The sequence below is a fragment of the Myripristis murdjan genome, chromosome 12, assembly GCF_902150065.1.
Source record: "Myripristis murdjan chromosome 12, fMyrMur1.1, whole genome shotgun sequence".
Lineage (NCBI taxonomy): Eukaryota > Metazoa > Chordata > Actinopteri > Holocentriformes > Holocentridae > Myripristis > Myripristis murdjan.
In genome coordinates this window covers 1,624,589-1,646,132 of record NC_043991.1, presented here as the reverse complement: position 1 = coordinate 1,646,132, position 21,544 = coordinate 1,624,589, and the positions used below count along the sequence as shown (strand labels likewise).

Genomic DNA, 21,544 nt, shown 5'->3' with positions numbered 1-21,544 from the left:
TGTATAAATGTATATTGTATATTTATATAAAATAACACCCTGGAAAAGTGGACAGCATGTGGCCTTTAATATGGAGTTGGTCCCTTTGCAGCAGCACAGCTTCCACTCTCCTGGGAGGCTTTCTACCAGATGTTGGAGTTTGTCTGCAGGAGTTTGCATTTGTGAGGTCAAAACTTTGGTTGCTGCTGCATAGGAGACCACAGAAACACAGGAAAAGCAGCCACACACACACTGTCTGCATTTGCACATCAAACAGTTTATTTAGTAAACAGGCATTCATTACAGTATCCACTTTGCTGGAACTCTAATTCTCTCTGTATGAACACAACATATGTAACAAAATGTGTTGGGATGTGCTGCATCTCTAACATCAGCACTGACTCTGCAGCATCTCCTGCTGCTGCTCTCACTGACACACTCGTGTTTGCTTACATCTGTATGATGCTCAATGAAGCTTCTCCCACACACAAACACACACACACACACACACACACACACAGGACTGAGTCTCTACAGGTTCTCTCCAGTGTGGATTCTCATGTGATTGTCAAGGTTTCCTTTCTGTGTAAACCCTTTACCACAGAGTGAGCAGGGGAACAGTTTCTCTCCAGTGTGGATTCTCATATGTGTGTTGAGGTTTCCTTTCTCGGTAAACTGTTTACCACAGAGGGAGCAGACGAATGGTTTCTCTCCAGTGTGGATTCTCATATGTTTGTTGAGTTTTCCTTTCTCGGTAAACTGTTTACCACAGAGGGAGCAGGGGAACGGTTTCTCTCCAGTGTGGATTCTCATGTGTCTGTTGAGGTCTGCTGTCTGTGCAAACCCTTTACCACAGAGGGAGCAGAGGAATGGTTTCTCTCCAGTGTGGATTCTCGTGTGTAGTTTGAGTTTTCGTTTCTCGGTAAACTGTTTACCACAGAGTGAGCAGGGGAACGGTTTCTCTCCAGTGTGGATCCTCATGTGTCTGTTGAGGTTTCCTTTCTGTGCAAACCCTTTACCACAGAGTGAGCAGGGGAACGGTTTCTCTCCAGTGTGGTTTCTCATGTGTTTGTTGAGGGTTCCTTTCTGTGCAAACGCTGTACCACAGAGTGAGCAGGGGAACAGTTTCTCTCCAGTGTGGACTCTCATATGTTTGTTGAGTTTTCCTTTCTCGGTAAACTGTTTACCACAGAGTGAGCAGGGGAACGGTTTCTCTCCAGTGTGGATTCTCATGTGTATCTTGAGGGTTCCTTTATGTGGAAACCTTTTACCACAGAGTGAGCAGGGGAACGGTTTCTCTCCAGTGTGGATTCTCATATGTTTGTTGAGTTTTCCTTTCTCGGTAAACTGTTTACCACAGAGGGAGCAGGGGAACGGTTTCTCTCCAGTGTGGATTCTCATGTGTCTGTTGAGGTTTCCTTTCTGTGCAAAGCCTTTACCACAGAGTGAGCAGGGGAACGGTTTCTCTCCAGTGTGGATTCTCATGTGTTTGTTGAGGTTTCCTTTCTCCGTAAACTGTTTACCACAGAGGGAGCAGGGGAATGTACTCTTTCCTGTGTTCTTGGTCTTGGAGCAGGAAGCTGGTTTCTCTCCCACATCAGGACTGTCATGACTGAGAGGGACTTCACTCAGTGGGTTTGAATCTGACTCAGCTTCTGTGGTCTCATCCCAGTCATCACTGTCATCAGTCTCAGCCTCAGAGGAGGGTTCTGGGTTCCTGGCTCGTTCCTCTCCACCATCTTCTGTTTCCATCTGTCCAGTGGAGCGGCGGGCGTCTCTGTTCCACTGAGATTCCTCTTCATCATCCTCACTCTTCACAGGGACAGCAGTGAACGGAAGCTTGGTGATATCCTGAAGCTGCTCTCCCTGCTGATTGGTCCAGAGTTCCTCCTGTTCCTCCTTAATGTGTGGGGGCTCAAACTCCAGAGTGGGGGTCCGCTGAAGCTGCTCAGGGGGAACCTCCTCTTTACACACTACTGGAAAAAAAACACACAGACACACACAATTATGCTTGGAAGCTGACCCGAGCCTGTCAGCATCACTTCATGTCAGCATAATCCCTACTAAAGCTTTTGTAAAAAAAAAAAAAAAAACAGATATGGTGACAATCAACAGTTGCTTTTTTATTGTTTATTTTTTTGTTTGTTTTGTAATTAGGTGAGAAACAGGTTGTTTCTTATTCTTTAATAGTTCCAGTTCCCTCCATGATTGCTTGGCGACCAAAGATCAGATGTCCCTTAACTTTCTCCACCTGAGCCCCTATAAAAACTTTGTTTTACATGGTCCTGATAACCTCACCGCCTCAGTTGATGAGTTTATTGGCCGACTTCACTCTAACATCAAACCCGACACTGAGAATCTCTGTGTCATCTTTGACCAGTTCATGTCTTCATGTCTCCAAGCTCGCCCAGTGTTTTCTTTAAATGAGAAACATCACAAAAATAGCTTGTCTTCTAGAGACCTTGAACTTCTGATGTACACTTTGATTTAGTCCTGTCTACATTATTGTAATTCCCTCTACACAAAAGCCTCAGTCAAGCCGCCTTAAATATTTTACAGTTAGTTCAGATTATGGCTTCATTCCATCACCTCCAAAATTTACAAAAACTAGCTGTTCTCCTCCTGTGGGATTCAGTCAGAAGGAAATCCTGGTGGTTTGAGCCCAGAATCACAATCTTCTCCTCAGCATCTGGACTTTGAAGAGACATTGCCGTGACTTGGCTCCAGTGTTAATTTCTCATTCAATGCGTTTTCTTTATTTTCATGACTATTTACATTGTAGATTCTCACTGAAGGCATCAAAACCATGAATGAACACCTGTGGAGTTATGTACTTAACAAAAAAAGGTGAAATAACTGAAAACATGTTTTATATTCTAGTTTCTTCAAAATAGCCACCCTTTGCTCTGATTACTGCTTTGCACACTCTTGGCATTCTCTCCATGAGCTTCAAGAGGTAGTCACCTGAAATGGTTTTCCAAGTCTTGAAGGAGTTCCCAGAGGTGTTTAGCACTTGTTGGCCCCTTTGCCTTCACTCTGCAGTCCAGCTCACCCCAAACCATCTGGATTGGGTTCAGGTCCGGTGACTGTGGAGGCCAGGTCATCTGCCGCAGCACTCCATCACTCTCCTTCTTGGTCAAATAGCCCTTACACAGCCTGGAGGTGTGTTTGGGGTCATTGTCCTGTTGAAAAATAAATGATGGTCCAACTAAACGCAAACCGGATGAGATGGCATGTCGCTGCAGGATGCTGTGGTAGCCATGCTGGTTCAGTGTGCCTTCAGTTTTGAATAAATCCCCAACAGTGTCACCAGCAAAACACCCCCACACCATCACACCTCCTCCTCCATGCTTCACAGTGGGAACCAGGCATGTGGAATCCATCCGTTCACCTTTTCTGCGTCTCACAAAGACATGGCGGTTGGAACCAAAGATCTCAAATTTGGACTCATCAGACCAAAGCACAGATTTCCACTGGTCTAATGTCCATTCCTTGTGTTTCTTGGCCCAAACAAATCTCTTCTGCTTGTTGCCTCTCCTTAGCAGTGGTTTCCTAGCAGCTATTTGACCATGAAGGCCTGATTGGCGCAGTCTCCTCTTAACAGTTGTTCTAGAGATGGGTCTGCTGCTAGAACTCTGTGTGGCATTTATCTGGTCTCTGATCTGAGCTGCTGTTGACTTGTGATTTCTGAGGCTTGTGACTCAGATGAACTTGTCCTCAGAAGCAGAGGTGACTCTTGGTCTTCCTTTCCTGGGTCGGTCCTCATGTGTGCCAGTTTCGTTGTAGTGCTTGATGGTTTTTGCGACTCCACTTGGGGACACATTTAAAGTTTTTGCAATTTTCCGGACTGACTGACCTTCATTTCTTAAAGTAATGATGGCCACTCGTTTCTCTTTAGTTAGCTGATTGGTTCTTGCCATAATATGAATTTTAACAGTTGTCCAATAGGGCTGTCGGCTGTGTAGTAACCTGACTTCTGCACAACACAACTGATGGTCCCAAACCCATTGATAAAGCAAGAAATTCCACTAATTAACCCTGATAAGGCACACCTGTGAAGTGAAAACCATTTCAGGTGACTACCTCTTGAAGCTCACCGAGAGAATGCCAAGAGTGTGCAAAGCAGTAATCAGAGCAAAGGGTGGCTATTTTGAAGAAACTAGAATATAAAACATGTTTTCAGTTATTTCACCTTTTTTTGTTAAGTACATAACTCCACGTGTTCATTCATAGTTTTGATGCCTTCAGTGAGAATCTACAATGTAAATAGTCATGAAAATAAAGAAAACGCATTGAATGAGAAGGTGTGTCCAAACTTTTGGTCTGTACTGTATATATATGTCTTTAAATTTTAAACCAATTAAATCATGCCAATACAGGTAGACTCTCCCATTAATAGAGATGAAATGCAGCCATGCAGTAGGCTACTTAATGATATACTCAGGATTGCACATTACACACACAAAGTTTGATAACTGTGGAATCAATTGTCATTACACAAAGACAGTCAAGAAACAAAGCATTCTTTCAACTAGTTGTCTCTGTTTTTTTGTTTCAGAATGTGGCCCCGCTCCCCCTGCAGTGACCCTGGTACTCCGTCGTACAGAGGCCTGTGTGATCCACAGCAGCCACTTTAACTGCATTTTTTTTTTTTAATTTTTGGATTTTGACTCTCCAAGAGGCGATAGCACGATAAACGGGTGGCGGCACAGACAGACGAGGTGCCGGCAGGGACAGTTTTTGCTATGGGCAATGTGGGCAACCGCCCAGGGCGCAATCTACTCCAAACAAAAAAAAAAAAAAGAAAAGAAATCACCAGTTTACTACGTTACCATATTGACACGTCAGGGTTTTCCCTGCCTTATACTTTCTTAGGCGCGCCGTCTAGACGTTTTCACCGACCGCCTGCGGCTCCTTTAGGAATCTGTTGTTGATGCTAGCTTGGATTGGGAGGGAGTTAGGCGGGTACTGGGCCGTACGTCATGAAATACTGACAACGGAATTAACCAATCACTGCAGCGAATAGTTTCTGCGTGAACGCTGAGAGGATGGCTTTCAGCCGCAACACATCCGCTGTAGGCTAGGTGGTGGTGGAAGGTATGAATCGCCTAGCGCAAGAAACACAAGCGCCCGCAAATACCAGTGATACAATGGCAACATAGCGACTTTCCAAACTACCCCAAGTGACTTCATGTAATGTTTGTCAGAAACTTATTTAAGTAACGTTTGTTGTGTTAATTTTTGGCCCAATATGCCGTGCGCTGGCGAGGGACCCTACTGCAGTCAAGATGGCGGACATGGGCGCCGCCATACATCCAATCCATATCGGAAGTTTCTTCTTCTTCGCGCGCCATACATCCAATCCATACCGTTTTGTTTTTTCTTTGTCCTTTTGATGTTTCTTTCTCTCTTTGTTTGTGTTGATGTTTCGTCTCTTTTTCTCTAACCCCATTGTATATTGTATATTGTACGTTGTAAATAAAATAATAATAATAATTTTTTAAAAAAAATCCATACCGGAAGTCCATACCGGAAGTTTCTTCTTTGTGTATGGTGTAGAGGAGAGAGAACCGCAGTTCTGGACCCCTCGTTTTTCGCGACAGCGTCATCTTTAAGGTTGGATTTGGTGTTGTGCACTAAAGTGAAATACTAACAATACTAACAACAATTTCACCACCATCTCCGTTTTGCGGAGATGGTGGTGTCTGTTGCTTTTGGAAAACAACACCTTGAGCAGGTAGAAATAAGTATTCAGTAGATGAGATGGCCTAATGAACATTGGTAGCCATTTTTATTTTTCCATTGTTTGCTGTTGTTTTTTTCATTCATGTATTATGTACACGCGAGTGCTGATCTCGGGCCCTTCTTTATTTCAAACTAACTCTATTTTCTCATTTGTTATTCTGTTATTGCTATTGACTGATTGTGTCAGTGCTTTACTGTCTGTTGCACTCCAAGCATGTTTTGGGTTTACTTGGATCTTTAGGAGGCACTGTAAAGTCATTTGATACTTGTTTGACTTGAATAAACTATACTGGACTGGAGTAGAAGAAGCTCAACTTTCTTGTACTTGTAAGATATTATGTCATTATAGTCATGGAAAAGTCTTTGCCCACTGGACCAAGGAATGCCAGGAGCTCCTTGAGGGAAATCATATTCCAGTCTTCAGGCAGAAGAGGAAGGCTGTGCAAGACACTGAGGTTCGTTATCAAGATGGATGATATATAACTGAAGTTTTATTGATTTTAGTGTTATTGAAAACAGTTTAACACAAGATTGTCTCTGTTGGAGTCCTTCAAAATGCACAAGGTTTTCTGGATTACCATTGTCATGACCCTGCAAATTGACTTTTCCAGAAAACCAGGGCAGAGAGGGCCTCTGATGACAACAGACAGTGCATGGCTGACCCAGAGAGATTCTGTGTTTTCCAGACATCAAGAAACACAGGACAGAGGTTGGTTTGAGACTTAGGGCCCTATCTTGCGCCAGACTCCCTAAACCCGCTATTTGCGGATTTAGGATTTAGGACGAGGCATTCCCCCGTAAAAGTTGCTATCTTGTGCACCTCCCGCTATCCGCAAAACACCTGCGCTACCCGCTATATTATGCATAGGCGTGTTTTGGGCGTTACGCCAGTTAAACCAATCAGTGTGCCAGGTGCCATTGCCTTTAAGGGCAGGCTGCGCTATCCTAAATCCTAAATCCTAAACCCGCGATGGAGAGAGGGAGGTAGATTTTCTCAGGGGTTCTACTGAGGCTAAAGCAAGTTGGCTTTATATACATATTATATATTATATTACAGGCGAGTTAATTCGGGAGGTGGAGCCACATGTGTCCAAGTGGACGTGTCACAAGGTTGTACTGATTGAGTAAAATCCCCGGGCCACACCACAGACACACAAGAGGCAGAGGTGGAACTATGTGTAAACTAATTTATTGACAAGGTAGATTGGGCAAATAAAATATTAAAAATAAAAATATAGCACAGCTGCTGGCTTATGATAAAACAATAAAACGTGCTGGCGTAAGTGTCCACTTAAAACAGTCTTTCCTCTAAACAGTCTATATGAGTAATATACTCAGTCCATTCCAGCGGCGTCCCGGTATCAGTCCGACCGTGTGCGTGGCGAGGCTCCGTCGGGGCGCGCATTGAAGCCGCCTGGACGCGCTCTCCTAACAGCATAGACCACCCGCTATCCGCTATCCCTAAAGTGTGTGCGCAAGATAGCAACTTTAGGGATAGCGCATGAAACACGCCCACGGACACACCTCCAGGCGCAAATGACGGAGTCGGCATAACGGATAGCGGGTAGCGGGTGGCGCAAGATACCGTTTAGGGATAGCGGAAGTTCCTAAATCCGCAATTTGCGGGTAGCGGGTAGTGGCAGCGGATAGCGGGTGGCACAAGATAGGGCCCTTAATTTAATAAATGAAAACCTGTAGGCCTATTCAGTGTTTTTAAGAAGTGACTCAGACTTTGTTTAGTTTTTATAGATAAATCTGGGAGAAAAATGATTTATGCACTGTATAAGGATAGCAATTGGATAATATATGTGTGTTTCATTTCAAAGATGTCTCTTATGTGGTTGGACTGTTATACCCAGATGCTGAGTCTCTGGAATGGGTCCAGTGCCAGATGTGCAGGGGTTGGCTGCACAAAGAATGTGCAGGAAAGTATATCAGCAATGACTCATTCAAATGTGGATGCACAGATTTCAATGAACAACCTAGGTATAACACCATTTACTATTTTAATATCTGTACATAGTGTCACTAAAAAATGACAGAAGCAAAGAAGGAAAAGATGAACACTTGGCTGACACAATTAGCCATGACTTTTCTTGATGAACATTTATTTAACTACTGTGAGAAAATGCCTGTTTAGGGAGAATTATTGAGAGGAATTACTAACCCCCAATATCAACCCTTTTTACAGTGGTGTTACAAAATATCTGTGTGCTATCTGTGTGATTGGACAATAGTTCCTAGAATTACTGCAGCTGCTGGCAGTCCTAATTTTTTCCATCTTTCTCTGCAGGATCATGGATGCTGTTGAGAAAGGAGGATTCTGGCAGTATATTAAGACACAGATCAAGGTAAATTTTGAATAGACTGCTTTCAGTGGTTAGAGTCTCTCTTATTTTCTCTGATGATTACATGTTCACCTTTTACTCTTTGGTTTCAGAACTTACGTGATGATCTCATCAATGGAAGCATCCGTTCAAACAGGATGTTTCTCTGGCAGAACCCCTCCACCTCAGTTAACCTCAAACAGCATCTAAAGCTCAGGACGCTTAATTTTAGTGACCAGCGGGTAAATGAAAATGCCATCAGTCATGTGTATGTGTGTTCAGAAAGATATAACATTAAAAAGCTGAATTTGTTTACTTTGTTTTTTTTCTTTTCAATAGATCTTTGAGCTCCTGAGGGTGATTTAGGGGGTCACTGGCATAGGAGAAAAACTAAAGAGAGGGGAGACAGGGCTGCTGGATTTTGTCTTCGATGTGATGCTCCCAGAGGTAAGAATGTCAATCTAGCTTACTTGGGAAATGGAAGGAAATTATTGGATGTTCAATTTTATTCCTCTGGAAAGCATAAAAACAAAAGAGTGCACCCTTTACAGCATCACAAGGTATGATTGGATCATGTATCTATTTTTCAACTTTTGATCAAACACCTTCAAGAAGAAGGGTTGATAAGGCTGAAGGCAGAGAGCATGATGGCCAGTGGTAGCCTATTTTAAGCCCCACTGCCACCACCCGCTACCGCCTACCCCCGAGAGAGCATGATGGCCAGTGGGAGACTGGCGACCTCCAAGTCAAGTTATTATTGCCAGTATGATAGTGTAATATTGTGTTTTATTGGATTCCAGAAATAAAATAGCATTAAGAGAAGACTGACAATAGGAAAATGTAATTGTTGCATTCATTTAATAGCTAAACCTGATCATGAACACATTTGTAGACCCAGGAAATACCTGTTCTGTTGCAGCAACAAATGTCTGGGGGCATTGTGTTGCCCATGATGCCCCCGCTCATCCCTGAAGATCCCTGGTGGGTGAAAATATGACCAGCAGGACTGGAGTCATTTTGCTAAGCTGCTCTTCTCTGCCTTTGAACAAACAATGTGTGGGGAGCTGTGTCTGTGCAGTGTTTGAATGATATTTGCTCCAGAGGCAGATTAATACACCAGGAATCTACAACAATTTTCCTTCCTCCCCAGCAGTCTGCAGCATAAAAGATTGCACAGACTGATGAAACATCTGCAGCATCTTAGTACACATGTCAAGAGATCTGAGCTTCCTTAAGAAAAAGAGGTGGTTCAGACAGCACAGTTCCCCAACCTGACAAACTGGCCTTCCTGTCAGGTAATCTGTGATCCAGGAGATAAAGGAAGGACCATATGATCAATGCATAATGTCTGGGCAGTACTGCCAATGATTTACAGTGGCTTTTTTTTTTTTTTTAATTAAAATTAATATTAATGTCAAAGTAAGTATGACATTTGTTGTGACTGTGCATGTTGCAACTGCTGCCTAATCTGAAAGTCTTCAGTTAATTTGGTTGTGTAAATTCTCATTTTATTAATCCTTAGTTTATTTAATATGAGAATTCAGTCTATTCAATATTAGCTATTATTCAGTCCTATTGAGAGAGTGTGTGTGTGTGTGTGAGGGTGGACCCACCACCACCACCACACAAACACAATATTCACATTTGTATTTATAACGTTATTAAAGTTATATTCATGACACATTAACATTAACACTTAGTGATTAGTGTAGGCTTACTAACTTCTGAGTTTTACAGTAGCCTATAAACTTGAGGAGTCAAAATAACTAGTCAATTCCCCACATCAGCGGATGGATTAAGACCTAGATTCCTCCTAGATTAAGACTCTCACATCTTTGGCTTTCCTTTTCTGTTTTTTTTTTTTTTTTCCTTTAATTATTATTATTATTATTATTATTATTATTGTTCTGTTTTCTTTGTCTGAAAGCTGTTTTAACTTTGGAAAATGGAAACACAAATGGTGCCTTAAATGTTGTATTTTTCAGATGACTAAATAAAGTTATTAAAAAAAACAACAACGAGTCAATTATACGTTTACGATAAACACGTAACTGCCAAAAAAATCCGTAGAATTATTTGTAAAAGTTCGTGTTTTTTATGCTTTTATTTTTTATTTTTGATTGGAGTAGCGATTAACTAACTTCCGCTTGAGACTTCCGGCATCATATGGACCATAAATTACACGAAGAAGAAACTTCCGGTATGGATTGGATGTATGGCGGCGCCCATGTCCGCCATCTTGCCTGCAGCAATTTTTTTTTTTTTTTTAAATTTACGGAGCTGTATTAGAGTGCTGTATTACAATTACAAAAACATCCAGAAAAAGGAACAAACATACATACAACATAAAAGCAGACAGCCCCCCCCCCCCCCCCCCCCCCCCCCACCACCACCACACACACACACACACACACACACAAAAAAAAAAAACGCCAGCCGTTCAGGATATTACTAACAAACAGCAATATAGCCATGGTTCATCAATGCAGGAATACACATTCCATTACCTGGGATAAATATTAAAATATTAAATATTGCCTGCAGCAAGGTACTCTTGGCGCTGGCCGCCCATCTCTCCTTCGTTCCACTTGCTGTTCGCTTCACTTTTCACACACAAGCACCCAGCCCCCCTGTGCAGTTGACAGAAGTTGTAATTTTGATTTGATAATCATTTATTCGTCAGCCTTTTTGTATTAATTTCTGTACTTTATTTTATTTCCTGGTACTGTTTGTGTTTGTACCTATTTTGTCAGTATCTTAGATCTTGCCATTGATGTTTGTGTGTGGAGACATTTGAGAAAATAATTAAAAATAGCCTAATTAAATTATAAAATGTTAATCTAATGCCCAAATAAATCAGTTAATCAATATCTGTGTTTCCCAAAAACTGTCTTTTATCAAAATGTAGTTTGTTAAACTACATTTTGTTATAGTAGCTTCTTGATTTGTCTCAAAGAGTGCCCCGCCACCCCCCCTCGGCAACACCGGACAGGGGACACAACTTTTATCGGGTATACGTACCTTGGCATAACAACGGCTGTCTTCCTAAATATGATGATAAATCATTTGCATTCAGAATAAACGATTTGTTTTTAAAATGATCTGAAAGTTGTGGCTGAACAGACCCGCTAACATGATATTAGCATGTGAAGTTGGTCATTTAGAGTTGTTATTATCATGCATTGATATTGATATCATTAGCTGTTATTTTCATGCATTGATATTGATATCATTAGTTGTTATTATCATGCATTGATATTGATATCATTAGCTGTTATTATCATGCATTGATATTGATATCATTAGCTGTTATTTTCATGCATTGATATTGATATCATTATCTTACAGATGCTGCAGATTGTCTCAGTGTTTTCTTTTGAATCTTAACTGGCAGTTAGCCTCGCCTGTCAGGGTCCAGGTGAGTCGGTGATGTGAAAATGGCATTTAAAAGTTACGAACCTCTGTGCAGTCGCACCTCCGGCAGCAAGACGGCGTCCAGGGGCCTCTGCTGCCTCTCCACCTTCAGTTTCAGGCGAGAGTTTTGCAGCTGGTACTCGGCCAGCGTCTCCTCTGGCAGAGCCAGCGTCTCCTCGGCGGCTGCAGGTTGTCGCCGCATCACCTGCGATCTCTGATGAGCTGGTGAGCTGATGATTCTGATTCTGAGAATGTTGTTCTTTAAAACCATTGTAGTCCAGTCTAGAAGTTTGCTGTAATGATGTGAGTTTACTGAAGTACACCGGCACACTGGTGAACTGACCGACGCAGAGAGTATCTGGGGCGGTGAGCTGACCAAGAGCAATGTCAGAGGAAGACCTTTACACAGTGACTACTGACGGTATGTAAATAGGCAGAGAACAAAAGGTGGGGGAAGCTATTCAGCGACATGTTAACATAATGCACTTCAGTTACTTTTCTTAATTTACTATTCCACCAACCTGTAAACAGGAGAAATGAATGAGACAGAGAAACTCCACGTCTGTTCGTCTTCTCGCTCAGCACAAAGAGGAAAGCTGCAAAGCGGACCAAACTGACGTAAAGCCCCCGGGGCCCAGTAGATGCCACACTGCCCCCTGCTGGTGATCACACGTTAATTACTCCTGATATGTACATGAAATATTTTAGTGCAACGTTGGTGGAAACAGGTTGAATATCTACAATGGCCGAGAACTAGTGATGGGACGTTTGAAGCAAAGCTTCGAGGCTTGCATCGGTTTGCTGAAAACCACGTGACGAATTACAAACGAGGCCTCGCATTACACAGGTAACGTGACTGGTTCATTTTGCGTGTCGTTTTTCAAAATAAAAGCACGACAAAACCGCGACGCTTTGTGGGTTGTAGTAGGTGGTGTTTTGGTTCGCGCGTTTGTAGCACAGTTTGTATTATAATACAATATATAATGATTACCCTCTCCCCTCCCTGCCCCCCTCCGAACATACTGTGTCACCTAAGCACTGCACTTCCAACACACAACACCTAATGTGTTCAATAAATAATAAACATTGATGGCCATGAAAAGCACAAACCAAAATGGAAAAGAAGGTATAGAAAATGTTCAGGAATAAAAAGGGAGAGCAGGGTTATATATAACACTATAGACTTTATTATTATTGTACAGGGATTAAACACTATTCTATATTGTGATAACATCCATCCATTCATTTTCTGTCACTGCTTAATAGCACTCGTCATTGTGATGACATTTGAAATCTATTTAACCCTAATTTTGTGTACCGGTCAAATGTGACCGTTTTAAAAGTTTTATCTCTAAAAATATATAGTTAATGTGATCAGACTGACCTAAGATTCCATGACTTTGTCCACAAAGAGGATTTCAACCGACAAAATAAATTTTATTGCATTCAACTTTGTGCTTTTTATTCAACTTTAGGACGTTCTTGTTGTTCCCGGTCAAAAATGACCGGCCATTAGAAATGAATGGGGGAACTACAATTAGGGTAAAAAATTGAGCTCAAGTACAGCCTCATTGGTCAGCTGGGGTCACAGACACACACTCACACACACACACACACACACACACACACACACACACACACACACACACACACACACACACACACACACACAAGGACTGGGTTCGGGAACCTTTTCCCTGTAGAGACTCTCTCCTGCAGGTGCACGACCTGTTGTCAGTTCTCGCAGACACAGACACACACGCACGTGCAGGCACACACACATACACACACACACACACACATACACACACACACACACACACACACAAGGACTGGGTTCGGGAACCTTTTCCCTGTAGAGACTCTCTCCTGAAGGTGCATGACCTGTTGTCAGTTCTCACAGACACAGACACACACACACGCGCAGGCACACACACATGTACACATCCATGCATAATCTGCCTGAAGTGCAATGTATATGTTTTCAAGGCACATGCAAAAACCTGCACATATTGTCCAACATGTGCATGAGAAAAAGCACAATTGAGTTAACCCACTCCACCAAATTTAGAAGCCTGATTTTGTTATCCGTTTGTTTGTTTGTTTGTTTGTTTGTTTGTTATCAGGCAAAGACACATCTGATGGAAATAATAATGTTACTGTTGATGTTATTTGTTCATTATCTTGTAAAATTGTGAAATGTGCAGTGCAGTGTTGGGATAATTTCATTTAAATCTTCCCGGTCACTTTTGACCGGGAACACAACAGGTGTTACTTTTTGTTATTGTATAAAAAGTCTAAATGGTTTCAAAATAAATTTCCTTGGGAACTTTCATACAAAGCAGTCTGTGATAAACAGTATACTATGTTTCATCTGATTAGTTCTTATAGTCAAAATAATCCAGAAATTGTGTTTTTTAGAAATTGAATTCAAGGTGCATAGCTCAGATAAATGAGGCATACAGGCCATAAATGATAGATAGAAATTAAAAACCTGTAATATTCACAAGAACTTAAGTTGGTTAAGAGAACTAATGAAACAAATGATGATAATATATGTATTATTACAGTTTTATGATGAGTCTTAATAGAGCGGTCACTTTTGACCGGGAACACAAAGATGTTTAACATGAAATTTTCACAACATGAGGGTTAAATGACTTGGCTGTCATAGTTTAACTCTAGCAACAGATGGGGCTAGTGAGCACTGAATGAAGCTTCGAGTAGCGAACCTTAGGGCAAAGCAATGGGCTGGAAAGCCTCATTGCTTCAGGAAGCTTCATTTTCCCATCACTACCGAGAACCGCCATCGAAAAACGCTGCATTGCAAATAAAAAAGCAACGATCGCTGCAAATAAAAAATGCTGCAAAAAAAACCCAAAACGCTGCAAATAAAAAAAGGAAAACGCTGCAAATAAAAAAGGAAAACGCTGCATTGCAAATTTAAAAAAAAAGCAACGATGCAAACAAAAAAGCCAAAACGGATTTTTCATGGCAGATTTTTTATATTTGTTATATTTAAGCAATAAGCCCCGAAAAGCCGTGGGTTACAGTGATTTTACAACGGCTGAGGGGCGTTCTAAAATGTAAAATCGCCGTTGTAAAATTACTGTAACTCACGGCTTCAAGGGGCTTATTGCTTTTATAAAACGGTTACCCTACATATAGCCCATAAAATGAACACACAAGAAAAAAATCAATAATTTATTGGCAGTGATGGGAGTAACGGTGTTACAAAGAAACGGCGTTACTAACGACGTTACTTTTAGCAGTAACGAGTAATCAAAGAAATTACTGTTTCCCCCGTTACAACGCCGTTACTGTTTCTGACAATAAAATGCGCCGTTACTAGCCGTTACTTACTACTAATAATTATTATTATTTTATTATCCTATTCAAAAAATGTGCGTCTTGTGGAGGAAAAGCGGTGTGTCAATTTTCAAACCGGTCGGACTTTGCAGTTTTTCGTAACTTATCAACATGCATGGAGAATGACTGAGCACAAATTACAAAAAGCACATATGTTCCATGACGGCAGAGTGGATAGTATCTTTGCCTGCTATACAGAAGACTGGGGGTTCAATTCCCCACCTGAGCAAGTTGGTATCACTACTTTAAACTGTAATGAATTACTTTTTCAAAGTAACGTGCCCAACACTGACAATGATAGATGAAATTTGACAGCAATGTCCACACTGCAACAGCAAAGCAAAAATATGTGCATTAATAAGAGGATTTAAGAAAAGAAAAAAGTAATCATAAAAAATACTTTCCCCAGTAACTGAATTACTCTTCTGCAGCAGTAATTGAGTAGTAATCAAAATTACTTTTTTCCAGATGTAATTAGTAATTGTAACTTATTAGTTTTGTGAGTAATTGGTCCCAACACTGTTTATTGGTAATAATGCAACAATAAAACTAAGAACTATTCATTCTTCCACCAAGCAAGATAGAGTGGACAGAATGGTTGCCAAGCAACACAGACGCTAAGATTGCTTTTTCATCTAGCGCCTTCATCATGTCAAATCAGGCTATTTGGGCTCGTTAATGTTGAATTGGATATTTCCATTAATAGTGCAATTGTTAAAATAGTGTTCAGTTATGTTTGGACTCCTCTTTGCAGGGACGGCGGCGTGCGTTTCGCGACAGGTGTGTCTTTGCACAGACGTATGCCTAACGTTGGTTGTAACAATAACAATAACTAGAAAATTCCCCCGCGGAAATTTTGAGAGTGCCTCGGGGGCCGGCGCCAGGGGGTGTGAATGTGACCTCTGTCTGAATCACTGAAAGTTAAGAAGAAGATGTTGCTTGCCACCCTTGTGACCACCAGACCTATGCTGTTTGTAGGTTGTGTAAAGTTATTGCTCTTGCCGAGGCGGGGAGTTGAACCCTGGTCTCCTGCATGGCAGGCAGAGACTTTATCCACTGTGCCAGCGGGGCTTGTGTGGGTGGAGCCAGAAATGAGGCTCTATAAAGTGTGTGAGCACACAGCATGCATGACAGTGGTGCTTGGGAGAGAATCCCCTGAATGTAGTGGTCAAACAAATGCATTTTTCTCAATGACAGTAAGTCCGCAAAATAAAAGGTATCATGAGACAGGCAAGGCTTTGGGCTTTCAAACTGTGTCAAAATTATTTGCCAACTCCCCCAAATGCCCGAGTTTCGGCGAGTTAAAAAAGTGTGTTTCTGCTTCTCTCCCCAGCTTGTGGGTTCCAGGTATAATGGGAGTCTATGGGGGAGAGAGCTGGCACTCCTGCCTCGTTAAGTGTCACTGTGTAAAACGTATACGTTGCTTTGCTTTTCTATTCACATTTTTCAAACAGGAACTATTTTTTCCTACTACTTTCCAAGAAATTATGCATGTGGAGTGAAAATTGTGGCCAGTAGAGCAAGTTGAAGACAAAAGTTGTAGGCGATTTTTCAGGGCTGCTCCACTCTAGCTGTGCTGTCTCTCACTCTCGCTCACGCAATACACACTCATTCAAAAGTCAGAGGTGGCTAAAAAACTGACTGCAAACTTAAAATGTGTTTTATGCCAAACTAAAACATACAGGAAAAAACTGAAGATGACACACATAAAGATGAACTTCTGCTGACCCGTTTAAGCTTTGAATGGAGTCTGTGGGCCAAAGAATGAGGGAGCTGTGAGGCTTTGAAAATGCATGGCTCTTGGCCGGCTCCCCATTATTTTTCAGTGAGGGCAAAATCGCGATTTGAAAATTGAATTATGAGAAATCGCAAAGTCCGATCAGTTTGAAAATTGACACACCACTTCTTCTCCACAGGACGCAAGTTTAAGACAAAACTTTTAGGCAAATTTTCAGGGCTGCCTCACTCTAGCTCTCAGGAATGCCAGGAATGCCACTCTAGCTCAACTCCATTAGTGTGTATTGCGTCTGGAATTCCGACTTCAAACTGGAATTGCGGAAAAACGGAATGTCAGATCGGTCTGAAAATCGAAACCCTGCTTCTTCTCAATAAGACGCACGCTTTTCGTATGTGGTGCGTGGACGCAGGTCAAAAGCTCTGCGCTCTGGAGCCTTGGGAAGTTTTGGCCATTCATTGCGGATAGGTCATGTGACCCGGTTCGTTTGGGTTTTTGTCGCCATGGTAACTCCAGTAATATACAGAAGTCATAGCACACTATTCCTGAATGAGACGCACGTTTTCATAATTATAATGTCATAGGTATCGTCGAAACTGTGGGAGGAGTAGCGAACCGAAATTTGCTATAATAATAAAAATAAGAAACACGCAGAATAACAATAGTGACTCGTTCCTTCGGACCGAGGCACTAACTCCTTCGGACCGAGTCACTAATAATAATAAGAATAAGAAACGCGCAGGATAACAAGAGTGATCTCGTTCCTTCGGACCGAGGCACTAAATAAGAAGAAGAAGAAGAAACCCGCAGGATAACAAGAGTGACCTCGTTCCTTTGGACCGAGGTACTAATAATAAAGTTATACTGTTAATTTACCATACATCAGCGCTGTCACATTGTGTCCGCTTTGGGTGGAAATAAAAGGCAGGTGGATCTGGAGGCAGCAGGGAGAGGTAGGCTATTTCTCCAGGGAAATATCCAATTCAACATTAACGAGCCCAAATAGCCTGATGTGACATGATGATGGCGCTAGATGACAACCAATCTTAGTATCTGTGTTGCTTGGCAACCATTCTGTCCACTCTCAAAACCCACAACGGATAAACTCAGTAGTGTTTTAAATCAGGAACTTCAAGCAGTAGTAGAATGGATAACCAACAATAAACTGGTTCTTAATATCGCTAAAACAAATAGCATTATGTTTGGGTCAAAAACTATGTTAATGAATGAGCCAAAACTAAAGCTATATGTAAATGATGTGGCGGTAGAACAAGTGCAAGAAACCAAACTTCTAGGAATAGCCTACTATTCAATAGTAAATTAACATGGTCTAAACACATTGAGAAAGTAATAAATAAAATGGGCAGAAGTCTTGCAACTATAAGGAGATGCTGTGATTTTTTACCTTTATATTTAAGGGGACGTGTCATTAAAAGTCTTGTTTTATCACACATATAGCTCATTTCCACTATAAAGAGCCGTTCCGTGAAGGGCCGTGCTGGGCTCATTGCTTATGATACCAGCGGGTCGGCGTCATGGAATTAGAGAGGCGCGCTCGTTGCCATGGAGTTGTTATAGTAACAAGAGGAGCTGTCAGTTGTTACATTAGCTTTTTGCTACTTTTTTTTTAATGGACAAAATCTTCCGGATCTGACTTTGGTTGCTGCTGCATGGGAGACCACAGAAACACAGGAAAAGCAGCCACACACACACTGTCTGCATTTGCACATCAAACAGTTTATTTAATAAAAAGACATTCATTACAGTATCCACTTTGCTGGAACTCTAATTCTCTCTGTATGAACACAACATATGTAACAAAATGTGTTGGGATGTGCTGCATCTCTAACATCAGCATTGACTCTGAAGCATCTCCTGCTGCTGCTCTCACTGACACACTCTTGTTTGCTTACATCTGTATGATTCTCAATGAAACTTCTCCCACACACACACACACACACACACACACACACACACACACACACAGGACTGAGTCTCTACAGGTTCTCTCCAGCGTGGGTTCTCATGTGTTTGTTGAGGGTTCTTTTCTGTGCAAACGCTGTACCACAGAGTGAGCAGACGAACAGTTTCTCTCCAGTGTGGATTCTCATGTGTATCTTGAGGTTTCCTTTCTGTGTAAACCCTGTACCACAGAGTGAGCAGGGGAACGGTTTCTCTCCAGTGTGGATTCTCATGTGTAGCTTGAGGTTTCCTTTCTGTGCAAACTCTTTACCACAGAGTGAGCAGGGGAACGGTTTCTCTCCAGTGTGGATTCTCATATGTGTGTTGAGGTTTCCTTTCTCAGTAAACCCTTTACCACAGAGGGAGCAGACGACTGATTTCTCTCCAGTGTGGATTCTCATGTGTCTGTTGACTTTTATTTTCTTGGTAAACTGTTTACCACAGAGGGAGCAGGGGAATGTACTCTTTCCTGTGTTCTTGGTCTTGGAGCAGGAAGCTGGTTTCTCTCCCACATCAGGACTGTCATGACTGAGAGGGACTTCACTCGGTGGGTTTGAATCTGACTGAGCTTCTGTGGTCTCATCCCAGTCATCACTGTCATCAGTCTCAGCCTCAGAGGAGGGTTCTGGGTTCCTGGCTCGTTCCTCTCCACCATCTTCTGTTTCCATCTGTCCAGTGGAGCGGCGGACGTCTCTGTTCCACTCAGCTTCCTCTTCATCATCCTCACTCTTCACAGGGACAGCACTGAATGGCAGCTTGGTGATATCCTGAAGCTGCTCTCCCTGCTGATTGGTCCAGAGTTCCTCCTGTTCCTCCTGTTCCTCCTTAATGTGTGGGGGCTCAAACTCCAGACTGGGGGTCCGCTGAAGCTGCTCAGGGGGAACCTCCTCTTTACACACTACTGGAAAAAAAACACACAGACACACACAATTATGCTTGGAAGCTGACCCGAGCCTGTCAGCATCACTTCATGTCAGCATAATGCCTACTAAAGGTTTTGTAAAATACAGATATGGTGACAATCAACACTTGCTTTTTTATTGTTTATTTTTTTGTTTGTTTTGTAATTAGGTGAGAAACAGGTTTCTTCTGATTCTTACCTAATTCCAGTTCCCTTTATGATTGCTTGGCGACCAAAGATCAGATGTCCCTTAACTTTCTCTACCTGAGCCCCAATAAAAACTTTGTTTTACATGGTCCTGATAACCTCACCGCCTCAGTTGATGAGTTTATTGGCCGACTTCACTCTAACATCAAACCTGCCACTGAGAATCTCTGTGTCATCGTTGACCAGATTTGTCTGGTCAACATTGACCAGTTGATTGCTGTCCTTAATAGTTTTAGTCTAGTCTTAGTCGACGAATATTTAAAAAAAATTATATATACAGTACAGGCCAAAAGTTTGGACACACCTTCTCATTCAATGCGTTTTCTTTATTTTCATGACTATTTACATTGTAGATTCTCACTGAAGGCATCAAAACTATGAATGAACACATGTGGAGTTATGTACTTAACAAAAAAAGGTGAAATAACTGAAAACATGCTTTATATTCTAGTTTCTTCAAAATAGCCACCCTTTGCTCTGATTACTGCTTTGCGCACTCTTGGCATTCGCTCGATGAGTTTCAAGAGGTAGTCACCTGAAATGGTTTTCACTTCACAGGTGTGCCTTATCAGGGTTAATTAGTGGAATTTCTTGCTTTATCAATGGGGTTGGGACCATCAGTTGTGTTGTGCAGAAGTCAGGTTACTACACAGTCGACAGCCCTATTGGACAACTGTTAAAATTCATATTATGGCAAGAACCAATCAGCTAACTAAAGAAAAACGAGTGGCCATCATTACTTTAAGAAATGAAGGTCAGTCAGTCCGGAAAATTGCAAAAACTTTAAATGTGTCCCCAAGTGGAGTCGCAAAAACCATCAAGCGCTACAACGAAACTGGCATACATGAGGACCGACCCAGGAAAGGAAGACCAAGAGTCACCTCTGCTTCTGAGGACAAGTTCATCCGAGTCACCAGCCTCAGAAATCGCAAGTTAACAGCAGCTCAGATCAGAGATAAATGCCACACAGAGTTCTAGCAGCAGACCCATCTCTAGAACAACTGTTAAGAGGAGACTGCGCCAATCAGGCCTTCATGGTCAAACAGCTGCTAGGAAACCACTGCTAAGGAGAGGCAACAAGCAGAAGAGATTTGTTTGGGCCAAGAAACACAAGGAATGGACATTAGACCAGTGGAAATCTGTGCTTTGGTCTGATGAGTCCATATTTGAGATCTTTGGTTCCAACCGCCGTGTCTTTGTGAGACGCAGAAAAGGTGAACAGATGGATTCCACATGCCTGGTTCCCACTGTGAAGCACGGAGGAGGAGGTGTGATGGTGTGGAGGTGTTTTGCTGGTGACACTGTTGGGGATTTATTCAAAACTGAAGGCACACTGAACCAGCATGGCTACCACAGCATCCTGCAGCGACATGCCATCCCATCCGGTTTGCGTTTAGTTGGACCATCATTTATTTTTCAACAGGACAATGACCCCAAACACACCTCCAGGCTGTGTAAGGGCTATTTGACCAAGAAGGAGAGTGATGGAGTGCTGCGGCAGATGGCCTGGCCTCCACAGTCACCGGACCTGAACCCAATCCAGATGGTTTGGGGTGAGCTGGACCGCAGAGTGAAGGCAAAGGGGCCAACAAGTGCTAAACACCTCTGGGAACTCCTTCAAGACTGTTGGAAAACCATTTCAGGTGACTACCTCTTGAAGCTCATGGAGAGAATGCCAAGAGTGTGCAAAGCAGTAATCAGAGCAAAGGGTGGCTATTTTGAAGAAACTAGAATATAAAACATGTTTTCAGTTATTTCACCTTTTTTTGTTAAGTACATAACTCCACAGGTGTTCATTCATAGTTTTGATTCCTTCAGTTAGAATCTACAATGTAAATAGTCATGAAAATAAAGAAAACGCATTGAATGAGGTGTGTCCAAACTTTTGGCCTGTACTGTATATAT

General features: G+C 42.1%; 1 protein-coding gene across 1 annotated transcript; it reads right to left on the bottom strand.

Annotated features, from left to right (window-relative positions):
* Window positions 1-449: 449 nt before the first annotated feature.
* Window positions 450-19,815, bottom strand: LOC115369178 (gastrula zinc finger protein XlCGF57.1-like). Its single transcript, XM_030065746.1, has 3 exons — window positions 19,791-19,815; window positions 18,687-18,913; window positions 450-1,470 (listed from the first exon to the last, which is right to left on the bottom strand). Exons 1-3 carry the CDS (start codon window positions 19,813-19,815, stop codon window positions 511-513), a joined length of 1,212 nt encoding a protein of 403 aa, XP_029921606.1. The 3' UTR covers window positions 450-510.
* Window positions 19,816-21,544: the final 1,729 nt, after the last annotated feature.

Bases quoted from the DNA above. Each gene is read 5' to 3' on its own strand.
- LOC115369178 (XM_030065746.1), bottom strand. From the start codon at position 19,815: ATGACACAGAGATTCTCAGTGGCAG. The intron at 18,914-19,790 runs GTTTGATGTTAG...TCCACACTGGAG, and splicing joins ACAGAGATTCTCAGTGGCAG to AGAAATCAGTCGTCTGCTCC. The intron at 1,471-18,686 runs ATACACATGAGA...GGAAACCTCAAC, and splicing joins CACAGAAAGGAAACCTCAAG to AAACACATGAGAATCCACAC.